At 39.9% G+C, this 20,682-nt stretch overlaps 1 protein-coding gene across 10 annotated transcripts in view; it reads right to left on the bottom strand.

The window, feature by feature from the left end:
* The window catches only part of ABCA8 (ATP binding cassette subfamily A member 8), a 94,345-nt gene that overhangs the window by 39,571 nt on the left and 34,092 nt on the right, over positions 1-20,682 (bottom strand). For 8 of the 10 annotated variants that reach the window (XR_015244263.1, XM_086687855.1, XM_086687854.1 and 5 more), the window contains 12 exons: positions 16,960-17,066; positions 15,825-16,051; positions 13,655-13,796; positions 13,165-13,350; positions 11,999-12,146; positions 8,649-8,817; positions 6,490-6,548; positions 5,182-5,292; positions 3,954-4,129; positions 3,390-3,509; positions 3,004-3,142; positions 2,107-2,197 (listed from right to left, as the gene is read on the bottom strand). Coding sequence is in view for 9 of the 10 variants with exons in the window: in XM_086687855.1 (XP_086543981.1) it covers positions 2,107-2,197; positions 3,004-3,142; positions 3,390-3,509; positions 3,954-4,129; positions 5,182-5,292; positions 6,490-6,548; positions 8,649-8,817; positions 11,999-12,146; positions 13,165-13,350; positions 13,655-13,796; positions 15,825-16,051; positions 16,960-17,066 (1,675 nt within the window). In the remaining variant the exon portion in view is untranslated. Of the gene's footprint in view, positions 1-2,106; positions 2,198-3,003; positions 3,143-3,389; positions 3,510-3,953; positions 4,130-5,181; positions 5,293-6,489; positions 6,549-8,648; positions 8,818-11,998; positions 12,147-13,164; positions 13,351-13,654; positions 13,797-15,824; positions 16,052-16,959; positions 17,067-20,682 lie in introns of those variants that run through there. The other 2 variants (XM_086687860.1, XM_086687862.1) reach the window with 2 other exon arrangements.

The raw sequence follows: 20,682 nt of genomic DNA on the forward strand, positions 1-20,682 counted from the left end.
GCGCTGACGGCACGGAGCCTGCTTGGGCTTCTGTTTCTCCTCTCTGCCCCTCACCTGCCTGTATTCGCTCTATCTCAACATAAACAAATAAACTTTCTTTTTAAAAAAAAATGGCTATTTTATTTGATCAAACGCTTACATCGAAACTACGCTTACTGGTGCGTATTAAGAACAAATGAGAATCCTTTTCATTTTTAGAGGCGGTGAAACTCACTGAGAGAATGAAGCAAAAAAAAAAAAAAAAAAACTAAATAACACCCCCCAAATCGTAACTGTTCTCCATGGTGCTGCTGCCCCCTGAAATAAAAACAATGTAATAGATACTTCTTGGTTACTTACAACAACTTGTGCTGGGCACCAGAGAGGACTGAGGGAGCAGAAAATGTACCCTCCTCGGGGAGCCTATAGCTCAGAAATGGAGGGCAGTAGGCTCGTTTCTGAAAACGGAATACGTGGTAAATGTTTTAGGCTTTGCGGCCAGTCGGTCTCTACTGCAAATCTTCAACATTGCTGCTGCAACGTGGAAGCAGGCCACGGGCAATACCTAAACACCCGGGTATGCAGGGATCCTGACCAGCGTTTTTTACTTAGAGAACACGTTCTATTTCGATGCTCTGTACGAGGCGCGATGTCATTTGCTCTTCTCTGACCTTTACTTGCAACTGGGAATTGTTATGCCCACTTTGTAAGCGAGGAAACCGAGTTGCAGAGAGCTTAATTCATTTCCAAGAAGCAACTCAAACAATGTGCCTGGGGAAATGAAACACCGGGACAATACACGGAGCTGGAAGATTAGCAAAAACTACACGAGACAGCATTCAAATAACGCCATAGGACGAAAACAGGCGGGAATCGACCCAAGAAAACTGCCAGCCTCTGGAAATAACCTCGGACAAGGGGAAATGTAGGTCACGAGAGGGTGTGCAATGAACAATGTGTATTTCTTTCTTTTTTTTCTTGAGAGACAGGGAGAGAACAGGAGCGGGGGAGGGGCAGAGGGAGGCAGAGAGAAAATCTTAAGCAGGCTCCATCCACCCTCAGTGCCGTGCCGGACATGGGGCTCGATCCCACGACCGTGAGATCAGTCTGAGCCAAAATAAAGAGTCAGACACTCAACCAACTGAGCCACCCAGGCGCCCTGCATATTTAATTTTTAACTAAAGGCGAGTAATATGGACGTCACAATAGGGTGGGCCACACCAGTTTCATATGACAACAAAATGTGGATTATGATAGATAAAATGGAGCCATTAATGTTTTTTTGTTTCTTGTGTCATATGTATATATATATATATATATATATATATATATATATACACACACACACATATATATATATATTTAAGTTACAGATGCCGTAAGTTAGAGCTATACTTTTGACAAACTGACCAATTCATGAATAAACATTAATTCATGTTATTCATTAATTCATGAATAAACATTAATTTAAAATACATATCTGGATATTAGCCTTCAAAGTTAAAAATATCCAGATTCAATTCCTGGCTCTCTCACTTACGAACCTAGGGGCATTCTACGTTTATCTGTAGAATAAAAATAGCAATAGTTTCTATCTCAAAAGACTCAAGATTTAAATACAACGATGGTACGCATCTTCTCTCTGAATGACTCCATCAACCCCAGTTGATTGAAAATAATGATAAAAATACAATGAAGAGGACGGAGAGAAGAGCAAGCACATGAACAGCACCGCTGAGAGATCAAGTAGAAGCAAGGAGCCTACTCAAGAAACGATGTCAACACGTGGGTGACGGGGGAGAACGGTGGATAATACCATGTGTCAGCCGTGAAAGTTCCTTCAATCCAAACCTTCCTTAACAGTGTGCTGTGGATGGATTTTCTATCACATTTATCTCGGCTTTTTTGTTACCTTGTATTTTCAGTCTCTAAAATCTACCGTCAACCTCTCTCCTATATACAGACCAATTCCATATATGTGTGTAAATATCTCCACATATGCACATGCAAATATCGGTGTGGGACAAATAAAGAGTTTCACCTGTGCTGTAATGTATTCATTCCATCAAACATCGTGCTTACATCATGTGCCTTTCTCAGTTTCCCAGCCTCCTCAAGTGGCTCTACCTTAAGTGATATCCAATGCCCCATTTCTTCTTGAGGAACAGAGAAGAGCCTGCACACTTCAGCTTCCCGCCGGAGAGAAACACTTTCCGATCTGAAAAGGAAGAAGCAAAGAAGAAAGTTTCGTAAGAAGTCGTCCACTCTTTCCCAAGAGGTAACCATGATTCTACTCTAGTTTAGGAGCTTCCACATTTCTTTATTGTGTGTGTTTGAAGTTTATTTATTTGTTTGTTGGTTTGTTGGTTTAGAGAGCATGGGAGTGACAGCAAGAGAGGGAGAGAATCCCAAGCAGGTTCCACGCTGTTAGAGCAGAGCCTGAAGCAGGGTTTGACCTCATGAACCGTGAGATCATGACCTGCGCTGAAATCAAGAGTCGGACGCTTAACAGACTGAGCCACCCAGGCACCCCCGCATTTTCAAATACAGCGCTTCATAAAAACTCATTGAAACAGGCACACTTTAATCTTACTTGTAGACTTTAGCCTATTGTTTTGCCATCTAACCACTCCGGGAGGTTACGTGAATACGTCTTCTAATATAGACTGTTGTTACACTATCTATTTTAATGGACCAAACCATTATTCGAATATGTCAAGTCAGTGTACCTTAACTTTGAGTAAAAGGATTAATGTATTAGAATACAGACTCTCACTTCACAATAATTGAGTTTCCTGGCAGATTATGCCCTTGTAACATCAAATGATAGAAAATTCTAGGAGACACACGGAAAAGGTTGGGAGTGAGACTCGTCGGGCCCAGTTCGTATCATCACCAGCTGTTCGGATTGCTAGGTACAACTAGATGACCAGATTATAAAATACAGCTGCTCAGGATACAAATCCATATTTCCCAAGTCTCATAAAGACCTCATGATGACACTTAAAGGAAATCGGCAGTTACCAGCCAGGATGTCAGCCTCATCCATGAACTGGGTACTAAAGAGGACCACACGGTCTGCTTTCCACTCCTTCAGGAGGTTCCACACAAGGTGCCTTGAAAAGGGATCCAGTCCCGCAGTTGGTTCGTCCAATAGGAAAACCTACCGAGGAGGGATGTATACAAAGTGTGTTTCTAGTAAAGCATGGTTCTTCCAGAAAACACGCAGAAACCACATTACTTACATAAATTTAAAAGGATACGGTAGTTAAGATTTTGTTCTTATATTTCATGTTCTATCATCAATCCCTTGGCATAGATGTCCTTTGCGAATAAAAGGTCTGAACCACTACCAAAGTTTCATTTTTGAAATTTTGAATTCATCTCCAAATTTAGTCTGACTTACTTACCTGAGGATCTCCTAAAATGGCAATCGCAAAGCTGAGTTTTCTTTTCTGTCCGCCACTTAAGTTTTGAGCAAGGACGTTCTGGATGTTTTTCATCTCCAACTCCAGCAAAACTCTTTGTATCTAACCAAATAAGAAGCTTTATGTCACAAATCAAGATTTTGTTTCTTTTCTTGTTAAATTTGAAAACGCAAGGCTGTAAGGTGTAATGGCTCAAAGCATGGAACCTGAGGCGGCTGCCTGGATTAGAATACCACTCCACTTTAACTAGCTGCATAATCTTGATCCTGAACCTCAGTTTCCACATGTATAAAATGGGGATGGTAACAGTGCTTATTTCTTAGAGTGGTTGTGAGGAATCGGCCAATTATTCTCTTTGAAGTTAAGGATACTGCTTGGCACGCTGTAAGTTACACATAAACGTTAGATGTTATCTAAGTTCGATTTCGTCGAACACTTATACGTGATTTGCACCAATATAATTTAATGAAAGCATAAAGAACTCAGTACAAATAGAGTTCACAATCTCTTTTCGACCCATACATTAATTCTGACATGTTTCTGTACCTCTTTGTCCAGTTCATGCGGCCGAATTCCTTTTATTTTAGCAAACAGCCTGAGATTTTCTTTCACGGTGAGGAAATCAAAGTGCACGTTGGATTGCGGACAAATCCCAGTGAGCTTGCTGATATTATCGAGGTCAGCCATTTCTGAAAGCTTATTATTATAAATGGTGACTGAACCTATAATAAAGGCTAAGAGTTAATATCAGAGGAATGCTTGAATTGAGATCTTTCTAGACAGACTCTTAATTATAGAGAACAAACTGATGGTTATCAGAGGGGAGGTGGGTGGGGGGGAGGGGTGAAACAGGCGATGGGGATTCAGGGGTGCAGCTGCCGTAAGGAGTACTGGGTGTTGTATGAAGTGTCGAATCACTATATCGTATACCTGAAACTCACTTTACACTGTATGTGAACTAACTGGAAATGAAACAAAAACTTAAGAAAAGAAAGATCTATCTAGATGAAAAATCACTATATATTTATCAATTACATTTTAGATACACGATTTTCTCTCCAAGGTTTATATAACGTAGGCATTATGAACTTCTGTTTTGGTCGTGTGGTATACTGGAAGAAAACAGAAAGTCCCATCTGCAGCTTTATCATCAAGATGTTATCTATTTTTCCACCCTTCACATTTAGGCTTGGCGATATAATAAACGATCTTAGGAAATGTGATCCAGGCAGAGGCTGTGAATTTGCCTCCACCCTGGGATGTATTTGCCCTCTCTTGGCTTCTGGGCTCATGGACCCCCGGCTGAAGAATCCTGACCAGACTCCTGGAAGATGAAAGTCCGTGTAAATAGGGAAGAGCAGCATTCTTAACTGAAGCCCCACATACGTGAGTGAGGCTATGCCAAAACATCCAGCAACAACTCAGTCCAGGCGGAAACACGAGCCAGTCAACCCACCGAATCGTGAGAAATGATAAAACATCTTTATATTAAGCCATTCATTTTGAGGATGCTTGTTATGCAGCAAAAGCTAACAGGTACAAGTTTGAATGCCAAAGGGTAACTTATGATCAAGACACTGATTCTCACGAAAGACTCAAATTTCATGTATGTATCAATCCAGTATCGCATACCTCTGTAGACTAACACTATGAACTAACTTCCATTTGTCCACAGTTATTTGTTTGTGTTTGTGATTAACGATCAGAAGGACTTTATAGTAAGAGCTGATATCTGTATATGTACGTCGACCTGACTTTGGGAAAAACCTCTTACCTTTGGTGGGAACTGAGAGCCCACTAAGAATGTTTAACAGTGTTGATTTCCCAGCTCCACTGTGACCAAGTATTGCAGTGATCTGGCCTTCATATATGTCTAATACCAGACCTAGATAGAAAAAAGAAAGGAAAGGGGCGCCTGGGTGGCACAGTCGGTTAAGCGTCCGACTTCAGCCAGGTCACGATCTCGCGGTCCGTGAGTTCGAGCCCCGCGTCGGGCTCTGGGATGATGGCTCAGAGCCTGGAGCCTGTTTCCGATTCTGTGTCTCCCTCTCTCTCTGCCCCTCCCCTGTTCATGCTCTGTCTCTCTCTGTCCCAAAAATAAATAAACGTTGAAAAAAGAAAGGAAAAAAGAATGGGAGAAAGGAAGGAAGGGAAAAAAGTAGGGCGACAGGAAGGAAGATAAAATTACAAACAAAACTATATTATGGAACTAATGGACCGCCTTTTTATTTCCTTGAATGGCCATGTTTTCTAAATAGGAATGCTCTAGGTTGTCACGTTCAAAATAAAAATAATAAAACACGCATTTGGAAGTTTATGGGTCTACCCTGTTCTGAAATTTTGAAATTACTTGGTTTCACAGCAGGAAACATGTCTCATACTCCTAGGTTTATTGACATGGCCTGGCAGAAAGTAGGTGGATGTGAATATTTATGGACTAAACAACAGATTAATCATTCAGTCGATCGCTATGTGATTAATGTTCCTTTGAGATACATTGCTTTTTTGTTTGCACAGCAGAAGAATATATAATCCCTGCAACAGCTTTGGAATTACAGAAGAAACGTTTGGATTTGTAGGAAAAAAAAACCCCAGGATTTCCTTACAGTACCTCAGTATTACACAATACATCTTTCAAGTACATATATTCTAACGTATCATCAATCTTTTTTCTAACTTTTATGCAAAGTAATGTGTTACAAGGGAAATTTTTTTGTGTGGCTCAAATGACTCATTACATTTTTTTTTTTTTACATTTTATTTATTTTTGAGACAGAGAGAGACAGAGCGCGAGTGAGGGAGGGGCAGAGAGAGGGAGACACAGAATCCGAAGCAGGCTCCAGGCTCTGAGCTGTCAGCACAGAGCCCGACGCAGGGCTCGAACCCATGAACCGTGAGATTGTGACCTGAGCCGAAGTCAGTTGCTTAACCGACTGAGCCACCCCGGGCGCCCCTCAAATGACTCATTTCAAATCTGAAATGCCACCAGTGATTGCCCACCACCACCACCACAACCAACAAAATTGAATTAAAAGGAAGAAATCAGAATCAACATTATAACGAAGCGTTCTTCTTTTCTTACCCTTCAAAGCCTCTATTTTACCCGATTTTCCTTTATATTCTTTGGTAACATTTCTGATTCTGGAAAAACAAAAAAAGAAAAGAAAAGATATTTCAAGGTGTGACAATTTTCTTCAGCTTGTCATTCTTGGTTTGGTTGCCGGGACTGGATGAATCTTATCTTCAGGGTACAGGAAGGTATGAGATTTCACCCTCATAAAGTCATGCTTGTGTGAGAGAGAATCGGCTAGAATACTGCTTCCCAGTCCCGGCTGCACATGAGCCTCACCTGAGCAGTTTTATACATTTACCTATGCTTGGGTCCCATTACCAGTCCTTCTGATTTCAAAGATTAGGGTATGGCCTGACATTAGTACTGAAAACAGGGATCATCTCTAAACTGCAAAGCCAAGGAAGCTAGACCGACAGGTAACATGGGCATCTGATACTGAAAGGGTCATTATGCAATACTGGCACAGGTTACGGGTATCTTTGGTTATCTTGAGTCAAGGTCTCCAGGAGTAGGTTAAGAGGCACAAGGGTGGAGGAAGGAAGACAGGCAAAGATTGTAACAGTGATGGCATGGGTTTTACAGTCTTATACAGAATTTAGTAGCTGTTGCCTTAGTCAACGTACTTGTTCCAGGTAAGTTTCAGCTTTTGCAACCTCAAACTTTTGAGTGTTTTAGGGTTGTGGTGGAGGTTGAGTAACATAGTTCATCTTGCATGCATTGTGCTTGGTTCATGGTAAACGGTCAATAAGCATAAAATGATATTGGTTAGATTATGTTGATTATGATAATAGGAAGGAACAGAATTAACATATTCTGGGTGCTATTACAGATCTGGAACGCTAGGCACTTTATCTGTTTTATTCTATTGGGTAGTAAATATATAATCCATCGACTAAATCAAATTTATGTTTCTTATTGTATCATCTACTATTCTTCAAGTGACTCAGGTTCCATTCATATTGAATTGTTTGATTAGCTTCTTCATCTCTATTTTCACTCCATTTACTATCACTCCATAGCACTTCTAGTTGGGTGAGATGCTAAAGAGATAGAAGAAATACAAAAAGACATTGAATAAAGATTAAACAAATAGAAAACAGATTAAATTAAGCAGATTAAATAAAGCCATTGCTCTGCTCCCTCCCAGCCGCTCTGCTGGAAGTTCAACCCAGCTTAAACCATAGGACAGACGTAAGGATAGAAGATAAAAATGGAACGGGCTGAAATAAAAACTGGAACAGGTTCTAGAAGCTCTGTAGGCTGAGGTCATCTGAGACCATTCACAAAGGACTGACAGGTGGGGGGTCACTGACGGATGAGTAAGATGTGAACAGTCAGGGATCTGGAGGACTCTCTTCCTATTTTTTTATTTGGAAAGAAAAGTGGCTAGCACCAAGCAAAACACACATTTGGAATGAAGACGTGCAGGACACTCTAAGGCACATCTTCCTCAATTCTCCTTGGGTCTATCTCCAGATCCTTTCTCCCTATCTCTCCCCTACTCTTTCATTCTCTTTGAAAAGGCAATACGTAGAAAAGGAAAGAAGTTAAAACAAGAAAAAAGAACAGAGAAAAACATAAGGAGTATAAAAAATGAGGTAGGGCAAAGTGTGAATAAATGAGACCGGGCAAAGAAATGAGAGAGGCTACGGATGGAGGGGAGAAACAACAGATAAAAGATAGAGAATACAGGCAGGGTTTTTGTTGAATTATCTTTGTTGGTGCAACCTAAATTCGAATTTATTAATTTTTTAAGTTTATTTACTTATTTTTTGAGAGAGAGAGCGAGCGTGCATGCACACTAGCATGAGTGTGGGGGGGGGCAGAGAGAGAGGGAGCGAGAGAATCCCAAGCAGGTTCCACGCTCAGCACGGAGCCCAACGCGAGGCTTGAACTGAGGAACCGTGAGATCATGACCTGGGCCGAAATCAAGAGTCGGACGCTTAACCAACTGAGCCACCCAGGCGCCCCGTTAGTATTTAATGTAAAAGCCAACGATATAAGATAAAAAGGGTTAAAGGAATTTTTCTTTAAACGTGAACTGGGAAATGATGAAGGTAGCATGGAGGTTAGGTCGGAGCCGTCTAGAGGGCACAAAAGAGAACTGTGCTTGCTTTAGGTGCTGTTAGTGTCTTCGTCTTGGCCCTGTTCATTTGCATCCTTGTTACCTGATGGCTTCTTTGCCATGGAATTCTGGAGACACTGGCTCAAAAGAGTCATTAGATGAAGGATCAGAATGTATTTCATCTTCAAGGGCCACACAATCAGCTTTTGGTTGCCGTGACCAGAAGGAAGACTTCAGGAAAAACAAGGGGGGATATTGATGTCCATATTTATCTACACGGCCAGGAGACAATTAAATATTGGGTCAGTCATCAGTTTAAGGGAAAAAGTCACCCTAATAAAGCAGAGCAATAGGACCCCTTTGCCCATTAACCTGAACGTGTCATCAGCACAGGTAATGAACATATTTTCCTTGACACGTGTAGTTTCGTCAGGAGAAGAAAATCACAAAGATGTCTCTATTATGATAATTGTTCCCATCAGAGAAAATGAAACTGGGATTTGAAAAAGTCCAGGAGGAATTTAAGTAAATGTGAGGACTTTTTTTAATCCCCAGAAAGCCAGATATTAGAATACAAATGCGAGATATGCTAAGCATCCTGAATGCTATGTTAGGAGTCCAGTATCGTGCCCCCCACGCCCCCCACAAAGGGAGAAGAGACTCGGAAGCCACTACTGGATGCAAATATTCCAAGAGAAAACAGAACAGGATTATAGGAATTAACGAAAATAAGGGACACACTGTAAGAAAGGGCGAGAAGAGGGGCAAAACAATTCATTGAAATTTAACAGAGTGGAATTTTACAAAAAGCTACTTTGGGTTTATCCTCTATTTCATCCCCAGATAATAACTTTCCTCTGAAGCAAATTTACTATTCACGAACCTCTTTCTGGAAATTAATCCACAGTGTATTTGCATTTAATTATCACCTCTGTTTCCCTACGTGTTAGGAGACATTATGAAATACAAAAATTGTATTTCCCTAATATTCTGCAAGTGACCTCCAGTGTAATGATGATGGGCTTTCAAATTATGTGTACTTTTCATGTGTTGTCATTCATTCGTTCATTCAATATTGACCGAACACTCTCTATTCACCTGCGATTTGATACATAATTAATCGTATCTCTTTCCTTTGATTAGGAAATCTAACCAACGAAAGCACGTAGTTGTATTGGGTTCGTTCTACCACCAGATTTACTATTAAAGAATTCTGTCATTTGAGCCAGTTACTTTTCCTTTCTCTCATTCATATTTCCTATCTTTAAAAGAATTTTGAACAAAGTCACCATTTGGATTCAGGCTTACATTCAGGCTTAATGAATGATGATGCAAATAATTCTAACCATAGAACAAACGTTTTAGCCAAAATTGTAGATCCTGGCATCTACTATTCTGGACTCTTCTAAAGGGCAGAGACAGTTATTGTTATTAAGGGATTATCTAAGAGCAACAACATGATCAATTCACTGCCTCAAGATGTTTCTCTGCACCTTTGCCCTCATTCTTTCCCCTTTGTCCCTTTGTCCAAATGATTAGTCCTGGACTTTTTAAAAGAGAGAGACAGGGGCACCTGGGTGGCTCAGTCGGTTAAGTGTCCGACTTCAGCTCAGGTCACGATCTCGCGGTCCATGAGTTCGAGCCCTGCGTTGGGCTCTGGGCTGATGGCTCAGAGCCTGGAGCCTGCTTCCGATTCTGTGTCTCCCTCTGTCTGACCCTCCCCCGTTCATGCTCTGTCTCTCTCTGTCTCAAAAAATAAATAAACGTTAAAAATAAATAAATAAATAAATAAATAAATAAAATAAAAGAGAGAGACAGCGCATGCGGGGGAGGGGCAGAGAGAGGGAGAGAGAGAATCCCAAGCAGGCCCCTCACTGTTAGTGCAGAGCCCGACACGGGGCTCGAACCCATGAAACCACGAGATCATGACCTGAGCCCAAATTAAGAGTTGGACGCTTCACTTACTGAGCCTCCCAGGCAACCCCTTTGACTTTTTAAAAACCTATTCGATGTGTTGATTTCATTAGTAACTTTCATAATTTTTGCAGCTTTATTGAAGTATGATTGACAAATAAAAATTGCATACATATACAATGTGATGTTTTGATATATGCATACATTGTGAGGTATTACCACCATCGAGCTAATTAACATATCATCACCTCACATGGTTATCATTTTTTCTGCGTGCGTGTGTGTGTGTGTGTGTGTGTGTGTGTCCTGAAAATACTTGAGACCTATTATCTTAGCAAATTCCAAGCATACAATACATTATTATTAACTACAGTCACCACACTGTATGTTAGGTGTCCAGAACTTAGTCATGTTGTACCTGAGAGTTTGTACCCCGTGACTATCATCTCCCATTCCTCCTACTCCCCCAGCCCTCGGTAACCATCATCTTATTCTCTGGTACCATTCTTTTGACTTCTTTAGATGTCATGTATAAATTAGATCATGCAGTGTTTGTCTTTCTGTGTCTGCTTTCTTTCACCGAGCATAATGTCCTCCATAAGGTTCATCCACGTTGCTGCAAATGGCAGAATTTCCTTCTTTCCTAAAGACTAAATAAGATTCCCTATATCTCACATTTTCTTTATCCTTTCCCCCGCTGATGGATACTTAGGTTGTTCCCATATCTTGGTTACTGTGAATAATGGCCGCAATGTACGCAGGAGTGCAGAGAGTGATTTTCTTTCCTTTGGATATGCAACCACAAGTGGGAATGCTGGATTATGTGGGGTGAAGAAAGCCTTGGCATTCGGTTTTGAACAGCAGATGCACAGGTGCAAGACACAAACCCCGCCTGTGACTGACTATAAAAGGAGGGAGAAGAAAATGAGCTAGCATTTCGACCCCAACTATTTATGATTCCCTTGTGTGCGTCAGATACTGGGGTGGGTGCTTTGCTGCCTCTGTGAATAACATAGATCATTGCTTTTATGAACTCATATTCTTTTAACTTGCAAGGTGATAAAAATAAAAATTTACGACCTACTGACTTCCCTATTGTGACACTCTGGGCAGATTTTTAAAAATATAGATGCCCTGGTCCCACCACTGGTGAACTGAATCAGAATCTCTCAGAGTTGAATTGTGCTTGGTATTTTTAAAGTTCTCAAGGTCCTTTTTACATACAGCCAGGGCTAAGAACTGCTGAGCTAAGTGAGTATCACGCCAGACCCATTTAGGAAATAGCTTTCTAAGCAAGTCTTTAAAAAGAAACAAACTATAAGCTTAAATCATAGTGGAGTTCAAAGATCAGCGATCCTATAAACAAAATTTAAGCTGTAGTTCTGACCAGTCAAGTAGCAAGAAATAACTAATTGGGCCATTGGCAATGACCTTGTTTATTTCTTTCCTGTTGATGCCCCAAATAGTTTTTCAAATATAAATAACACGTGTGTTAGGAGATTTGTTTTAGGAAACAATGTTCGTTGTGTCACTACTCACTTGGCAAAATTTTCTCAAAATAAATCGTCAGTGCCATATAGAGGAAAAGATCAAAAGCCAACATGAAATTTGTTGCTACGATCAGATTTGAATAGTCTGATGGATCAGGAAATGCATTAGAATTCAAGTCATTCTCCAAACGTAAGAGCTGAAAATGAAAAAGAAATTAATTTAAGGAACTTAGGTTGATGATAAATTTTGAACAGTTCAGTTTGGCAGAAATATAAAATAGCTACTTTTTGCCCTATCCTGGGAGTACAAAGTTGAATGAAACTGCATACGTTAAAATTCTCAAATCTTTGGAAGGCATAGGCATGTGACCAAGTATAACGAAATTTAGTAATTACTGTGATTCAACTATGTACCAAGTGAAAATGGAGCATTAGGAGGAGGAAGGGAAGTATGGCGAAAAAATGACATTTGAGCTTAACCTTAGATAAATTTTTACAAATAGGACAAAGGTATGGTCCTGCTCGAAAATTACTACATGAGAAGGAGTTCATGCTCTTGGGGAAAAAAGAAAGAAACCCACAAAAAAAAAAAATTGGTGTGTTTAAGGAGAACCAGTGGAAAAAGTGGGCTTGTCTATAATGTTCAAGTTAATGGGTCTTCTATAATTAATAATCCTTTCCTTAAGAATTATGTATGTAATGATCAACATTGCCATTTAATTGGAGGGACAGCAAAGTGAGTTCACGGTGAGAATCAGATAAAGACAAAGGACATTTGATGAGCAGAAACGTAATTCACTGGTCAATTCATGTATTTTCAAGAGGTTTTTAACCTTTAATTTTCTTTTACATGGTGCTTTGGACCATCAATCACTAAGCTATTCAATTACTAAGTCAAACTACAAACTGGAATAACGATTTAGACTTAGATTTGCAGCATCAGATACATATTTAATTAACAGTCAAAGGAAATGCTTTAGATTGTCTCTAATGAATTATGTATTGATCTTCCATTTTTTCACTCACCAAATGGCTTATTTTGCTGAGCTCAGTGTATCCAAAGCTTTACAAGTTCACCTTTGCACTTTCCAAGTGTTGTGCACTGGGGCTTTAAATCTTACAATGCTCATCATAGAGGCGACGATAGACAACTGAATTCCAGAGGGGAAAGATGCTTAGGAAATGCCATCGATAAACAATCAGACTGTTTCTCACCTGGGCCATTCCAAGCGTGAAGGCAAAGGGGCTCAGAAAACTTAAAATCCACTCCAAGGATGTAGGAAGGTGCCTGTACAATGCCGTAAATCCCAAACTCCCCCAAAAGACGGTAAGAAGGAACACGACCAGACCAGTGAGGAAAGATTTCTTTACCAAGACGCTCATGAGAAAAGCCAAAGCTATCTAAAACGAGAGAAGATCCATTTGCTTGATATTTCTCTAAGGATTATCATTAGCATAACAAAATAAAGGATTTAATACACAAAATTAGAGTTACATCTTTTTTGTCTATAATACAAAACTATTCTCTACGAATTGCACTATAAGCTGGCATTACAAAACACTATAAATCACATATATAGATGTTCTCAGGCAAATAGCAGACAGTGATGAAAAGGGATATGGAGAAGAATTAACCTAATTGGAAAGCAACACTTGATCCTTAGGGTCAGAGTTGAATGGAAAGCAATTTAGTTCACCAACTCACCAGAGACAGTCCATAGAGGAAAAAAAGGATAAAGATCGCCACGAAGCCAGTCAGAATGACAAACTGGACAGATTTTATAACAAGTGCCAAGAAAAGCGCCATAATGAAGATGAAGACGGCATAGAGTAAACCCCAGGAGAGCCTAAGGTGGAAACAAGATTTTATTTTAGTATTTCCTGTTTCATTGAAAGGAGGACCTGGGATCGATGCTAACATCATTCATCGATTCACTCATCCTTTTGGTAGATATTTATTGAGTTTTAGGATATGTAAATACAAGGAAAATGTGTTGGGAAGAATTCTCTAGGAATTAGGAATATTTGTCTTCCTAAAATTAATTTCATAAATACACACCCATAAATACATGCACACACACATAACATTGTAGAGAAAAGGAGAAAATAGTCTTCCGGTCTGATTGATTTTGGTTCAAACATTTTTCTCTGCTGTACTCATACTCTGTGACCTCGGGCAAACTTTGTAACCCCTCGTTGTTTTGTTATTGCTCTGGACAATAGGAATAATATTACAGTATTTGATCAATGAAGTCATGTCTATGCGGGACCCTGTCCTAGCACAGAGTAACCCCTCCATGCATCTCAGATCTTTTTTTTTTTTTCCTTTGGTTTAGTTTATTTATTTACTTTGAGAAAGAGAGGGAGAGACAGAGTCCCAAGCAGGCTCTGCGCTGTCAGCACAGAACCCAACACGGGGCTTGAACTCATGAACTGTGAGATCATGACCTGACCCGAAATCAGGAGCTGGATGCTTAACTGACTGAGCCACCCAGGCGCCCTGAATCTCAGATCTTTTCTCCTCTCTGGGGCCTGTCTAGGGGTGAGGAGCTTTATGAATTTCCTCAGAGTTAAAAAAAAAATTCCTCCTATGTGTAGTGCTGTCACTTTCTCTTTTTGTGGAAGCTTTCTTCTTTCTCTGGATGTGTACACCAAAAAGTCTACATACTTGGTCTCTAACTCCATCCATTTACTGTTAGGATAGTTCACTTTCCTTTCTTCAATTCTTTTCTCATGTGGATTAATATTCTTTGAAGGATATAATGAAATAATAAAAGGCAAAGATAGCAGCAAAACCAACAAAATAATAGCCCACACATATAGCAATTACTCCATACTGGACTGTGTTTTACAAACTTAGCAAATATCGAATCACGTTATGCCCACCACAGCTCTACGCAGAAACACCATTATTTCCTTCATTTTATACACAAAGAACTTACTGAACAAAGATGTCAAGTAACTATGTTTCAAGTCCAGGCATCGGGCTCTAGAGTCATTAGATTTCACTGCTTGGCCATACTTCCCTCCAATATTAACTCAATAAAGAGTTCAATAGGGGTGCCTGGGTGGCTCGGTTAAGCATCAGACTCTTGGTTTCGGCTCAGGTCATCATCTCACGGTATGGAGTTCAAGCCCGGCATCAGGCTCTCTCTCTCTCTCCTCCTCCCTTGCTCGCATGCTCTCTTTCTCTCAAAATAAACAAACTTACTTAAAAAAGAGTTCAATATTAATCTATAGGATTTTCTTCCAGATTCCAAATGTGTCGCCCTTCCCATATTCCGCCTGGTCTCCTAGTGTCTCTGTTATTTTACCTTCCCCTCGTGATCAACATCACGTCTATGCTTTTTCAGTCATGCTCAGGTTCTCTCTCAACACAGGGCTTTGTCCATCCTTGGAATTAACCCAGCTCCCAAGATTTTAAATTCAAACTACACAGCCCCTCTTTGCCATTGCATACAGCTGACTTATTCCCTCAAATATATCCATCATGCTAGATCTTCAGTCTCAAGAGAGCTCTAACCCTTGACTTCTTTTTTCCCCTTTCAGTACCATCCTGGCTTGACTTCCACGGCCGCCTGGCTTAGATACCCAAATGTACCATTTCTACCTTGAGTCTCTTACCAGTAGACTCAACGGCCGTCCCTCACTATTTCTACCTCACAGCCACCTCACAAACCCAACCCTGATGTTTCTTCTTCAGTCCAAAAAGCCTCGTAATCCACAGCCTTATCCTGACAAGCATTACATCAAGGAGAATTTACCCCATTCGTAGGGAAGAGATGGAAAATCATTAAGTTTGAGTGCTGATGCTTTGAAGAAGCCCACTTTCCCCGAATCCCGACATTCACTCATTTGTGCTACACTTTACTCACCAGAATGCCGAATCTCGAAGACCCATCATCCTCATCAAGCCCTTCATCTTCTTCCTCTCCCTTGTAACGTTAATAGACGCATAATAAATGAATGAGGAAAAGGAAATGATGCAGAAGAAAATGAAGAAATCAGTGGCAACACCTCCTTGATAAACAAAAGGATGTATCTTCATATTTTTTCCAGTGACAGACATCAATTCCTCCATTACTGAATGATTTGTTGTGGTCTGAGGAAATACATCAGTAAACAAAATTTGTATTTTAATGGATAGCATGTTCGTTTCCTTTTCAGTCGTCTGTTTTCCTCTGAATACGTAACTGGTCGGTCTGGCTGTGACGCTAGCCTAACTTTTTACTCACTTCTTCCACCACTGGCCCACTTGGAGCCTTGATTCCAGGCATTCTGAGGTTCGCACAGCTCTCCAAATTTACTGTGTGTTTTATCACCTCCCCGCCTAACACTGCCCTACAATGTGCTTGAAGTGCCTTTATGACCTTACGTACTTGGCAAATCTTACCTTAAGCTTCAGTTTTAATGTTACTTCGATTAGGAATTCTTCCATGGCATTCTAGGCTGAGAAGTTTTGCTTGCTTACTTACAGGGACTTTCTTTATATCTCCTTCTCCCATTCTACTAAGATTCTTATTAAATGCCTGGCTTCCTGACAAGGTTGAGTCCTTGGGAGAGAAAATTTCTCTTCCATGTATGTCTACTGTCCCCATGGCATATCAACTTAAATACACTTTGATCTAAAGAAACCAGTGATCAGAGCACCTGGGTGGCTCAATCAGTTGAGCATCAGGCTCCTGATTTCGGCTCAGGTCATGATCTCACAGCTTGCGGGTTCGAGTCCCTCCTTGGGCTCCATGCCGTTAGTGTGGGATTCTCTCCTGGGTTTCTCGGGATTCTCTCTGTCTCACTGTCTCTCTGCCCCTCCCCCCACTTGCACACACATACTCTGTCTCAAAAATAAATAAATAAAACTTAGGAAAAAAAAAAAGAAAAGAAAACGAAACCAGTGATCAAGCGAAAGAATAAGGCTACCCATTTCTGTATTCTTCCATGAAACTTTTGAGGCTTCTCATACCGTTAATCTGCATGGAACGTTAGTTAGCTGGGAACAATCGTACTCACTTCTATAATAGCAGCATTGATAGCAGCTTGAAGAGCCAGAAAACCTTTTTCCCAGTATTGTGAAACTTGGCAGCTAACCTCTTCAGTACTCATTTCAAAACAATGACCTTTAAGGAAAAAAGATGATGGATGGTTTCAGCTCTGATCACAGGAGACAGTGCACTTTACAATGGCTACAGATTCCAAATGTTATTTTGACTCAAAGCCTAAGAAAATATAAATTGGGGGGCGCCTGGGTGGCTCAGTCGGTTAAGTGTCTGACTTCGGCTCAGGTCATGATCTTGCAATTTGTGATTTCAAGCCCCACATTGGGCTCTGTGCTGACAGCTCAGAGCCTGGATCCCACTTCGGATTCTGTATCTCCCTCCCTCTCTCTCTGTTCCTCTCCCACTCATACTCTGTCTCACTGTCTCTCTCTGTCAAAAATAAATAAAGAATAAAAAAAAATATATAAATGGGAGTAATGATTCTCAAAGCAGGGCAGGCAGAGTACTTGTAGGGAACATTCTGCATTAAATGAGAATTCACCGTGCTTTCTTCCACTACCTTCCGTGCTTCTTCACTCATCGAGAATCTTGTTGAGGGGCTACCTGGGTGGCCAAGTCACTTAAGCGTCTGACTTCAGCTCAGGTCACGATCTCGTGGTTTGTGAGTTCAAGCCCTGCATCAGCTCTGTACTGACATCTCAGAGCCTTGAGCCTGTTTCAGATTCTGTGTCTCCCTCTGTCTCTCTGCCCCTCCCCTGTGCTCTCTCTCTCTCTCTCTCTCTCAAAACTAAACATTAAAAAATTAAAAAAAGAAAGAATCTTGTTGAGCTCTTCTCTTCACGATTTTGTATTGTCAAAACAAAATCTTTTTGTGTTTCCAAAGATTAGTAGGTCTCATATGGATTGAGAACTAAAGCTTTGCCTAGCATTAAATACACCACAGGTAGTAATGAGCAACTGGGAGTTTGGAGGGCATGACCTACTATGTTTAAATCATGTCAATCGGAACATCTTTTGAAGAAAAAACTCTTACCAAAAAAAAAAAAAAAAAAAAAAGAAAAAGAAAAAAAAGCCTATCAGTCCATTGAGTATGAAACTGCATTAAAGAGACACTATTTATGGGGCACCTGGGTGGCTTAGTCACTTAAGCGTCCGACTTCGGCTTGGGTCATGATCTCACAGTTTGTGAGTTTGAGCCCTGCATTGGGTTCTGCGCTGACAGCTTAGAGCCTGGAGCCTACTTTGGATTTTGTGTCTCTCTTTCTCTGTCAAAACTAAATAAACATTTAAAAAAAGAGACATTATTTAATATGAAAAATTAAAATTGAATATTGGAATTATGTGTGAGTTTCATTAAAATTTTAACCGTTTAAAAAATCGTTTCAAAATAGTTCAGGCCTAAAGTGATGAACACATAGGTACCCGTGGCCAAATTTTAAAAATAAACAAATCATTACAAACACAATTGCAAACCCCAGTATATTGCCTAGGATCTCATTGCTTTTCCTAGCACCAAGTTCCTAATTGGCTCACTGCTTTCCTGAACTTTGTGTTCACGTATGCCTTTAAGGTTTTACAATGTATCTCAAAACTATACATGCAATTTAAAACTTTTGGGGCATCTGGGTGGCACAGTCGGTTAAATGTCTGACTTCTGCTCAGGTCATGATCTCATGACCCGTGAGTTCAAGCCCTGCATTGGGCTCTATGCTGGCAGCCAGAGCCTGGAGCCTGCTTCCGATTCTGGGTCTCCCCCCCCTCTCTCTGCCCCTTCCCTACTAGCAATCTGTCTCTCTCTCTCTCTCAAAAAAATGAATATTAAAATTTTAAAAAATTATTTATATCTTGCATCTCATTACAGCGATCGTTCTGTATTTTGTTTCATTTATTCTATATTATGATTTTGAAATTTATGGCCTTATTTTTTCTTCTTATGATTGTGTTGAACCACATTGAAAGAAAATAATTCAATGTATTTATCCATTCTCTTATTGATAATTTGGTTAGGTTTTTTTTTTTTTTTCTTTTTACTATTGCAAAGAAAAAAAAGGTTACTGCTATGAAAGTCCTTATATACGTCTTCTCATAATATGTGTGTATCAGTCAGGATAGTCTACAATATGCCTAGTAACAAACAACCCTCAGATCTCAATGTCTTTTCACAGCAAAAGTTTACTTCTCAGACTATAGATTCAGCACAGATCTTTGGAAGGAGGGGTGCAAGGTCCTCTGTTTCACATCTAAGGGTCCCAAGGTGACAGGGTTTCTATCTAGCTTGCAGAAGTATGTGAGGAAAGGTTGTAGAGAACTCACATCTGCTTTTCAATACCTTGAGTCTAGGTATCTAATTATAGCCAAAAACAATTATTCTATGCCCTCAGGAAGGAGAGGAGAATAGGCTGCAAATCTTCAATAGGCATGAGATTTTCCCTAATAAAATTCCTATGATGCTGGCTTACAGGTTATACACATCTTCAAAGTAAAAATAAAATTTCTCAATTTTTGTGGAATTAAAATACTTTATAACAATTGGATTTTCTTTGTTACAGACCCTTGTCAATACTTTGTATTGTTCTATTTACTGTTCTTTGCCAATCTGGTTGAACGTGGTTTCAAAATGCATTTGCCTGAATGCTAAGGCAGGCAAACATCTGTCCATGTGCTTATTCTGGATCTGTGTTTCTCCTTCTACAAAGTTCCTATTTATATCTTTCACTTCTTTCCTATTTCTACGTTTTTTCCCCCTTATTTATCCAAAGAAAATCTTTCTATATTCTGGTTATTGACCTTTTGTTAGTTTTATTTGTTTTTTTTTAAAAATTTTTTAACGTTTTATTTATTATTGAGAGATAGACACAGAGCGTGAGCAGGGGAGGGGCAGAGAGAGAGGGAGACACAGAATCTGAAGCAGGCTCTAGGCTCCGAGCTGTCAGCACAGAGCCCGACGCAGTGCTCGAACTCAAAAACCACAAGATCATGACCTGAGCGGAAGTCAGATGCTTAACCGACGAAGCCACCCAGCCGCCCCGTTGTTAGTTTTATTTGTATAAACATTTCATCACAAGTTTTGCCTTTACTTTTCACTCTCTCTCTGAGGTCTTTTGGTGAAGGTAATTCTTTAATTTTTATCTAGTTGAATTTAGCCATCTTTTCTTTTGTAGTTGATGCATTTTTTGCTTTAAGAATTCTATTTTATCCAACAGTTATAAATATACTCTTCTATATTGACTTCTAGACAGTTTATGGTAATTTGTTTTCCATTGAGTTCTGTACTTGGAATTGACTGTTAAGTATGAGATAATTTCATTTTATTCTTTATGGAGAGAGAATTTTCCCAGCACTGATCACAATGTCTTCTCAGTCATATGTTAGTTTTCATGTTTAGGTGAGACTTTTCCAGGTTTCCTTCTGTTTCATTGGTCTTTTACTACGGCAATAGCATACTGTGTTAATTACTTATAATTTCACTCTTTTTAAAGACCATCTTGGCTTTTTTTCTTGTTCACTTCTTCACTGCGTATATAGTTTCCTCAAGTTCCACATTAATATAGAAATTTTCATCTCATTTAAACCCCAGATCTTCTCACTTGTCCTCATGCAGCTAAAACCTAAATCTCTTTGTTACTGAGAGTGGCAAAATCATACAGCATTAATAATAATCAATCAGTTTGGATTTGGTGACTTCTTCATTTTGGGCCCTCAAGAATAAACTTACTCAGACACTTGAAGAGAATTT

The sequence above is a fragment of the Puma concolor genome, chromosome E1, assembly GCF_028749965.1.
Source record: "Puma concolor isolate L17-30 chromosome E1, mPumCon1.1.hap2, whole genome shotgun sequence".
Classification (NCBI taxonomy): domain Eukaryota; kingdom Metazoa; phylum Chordata; class Mammalia; order Carnivora; family Felidae; genus Puma; species Puma concolor.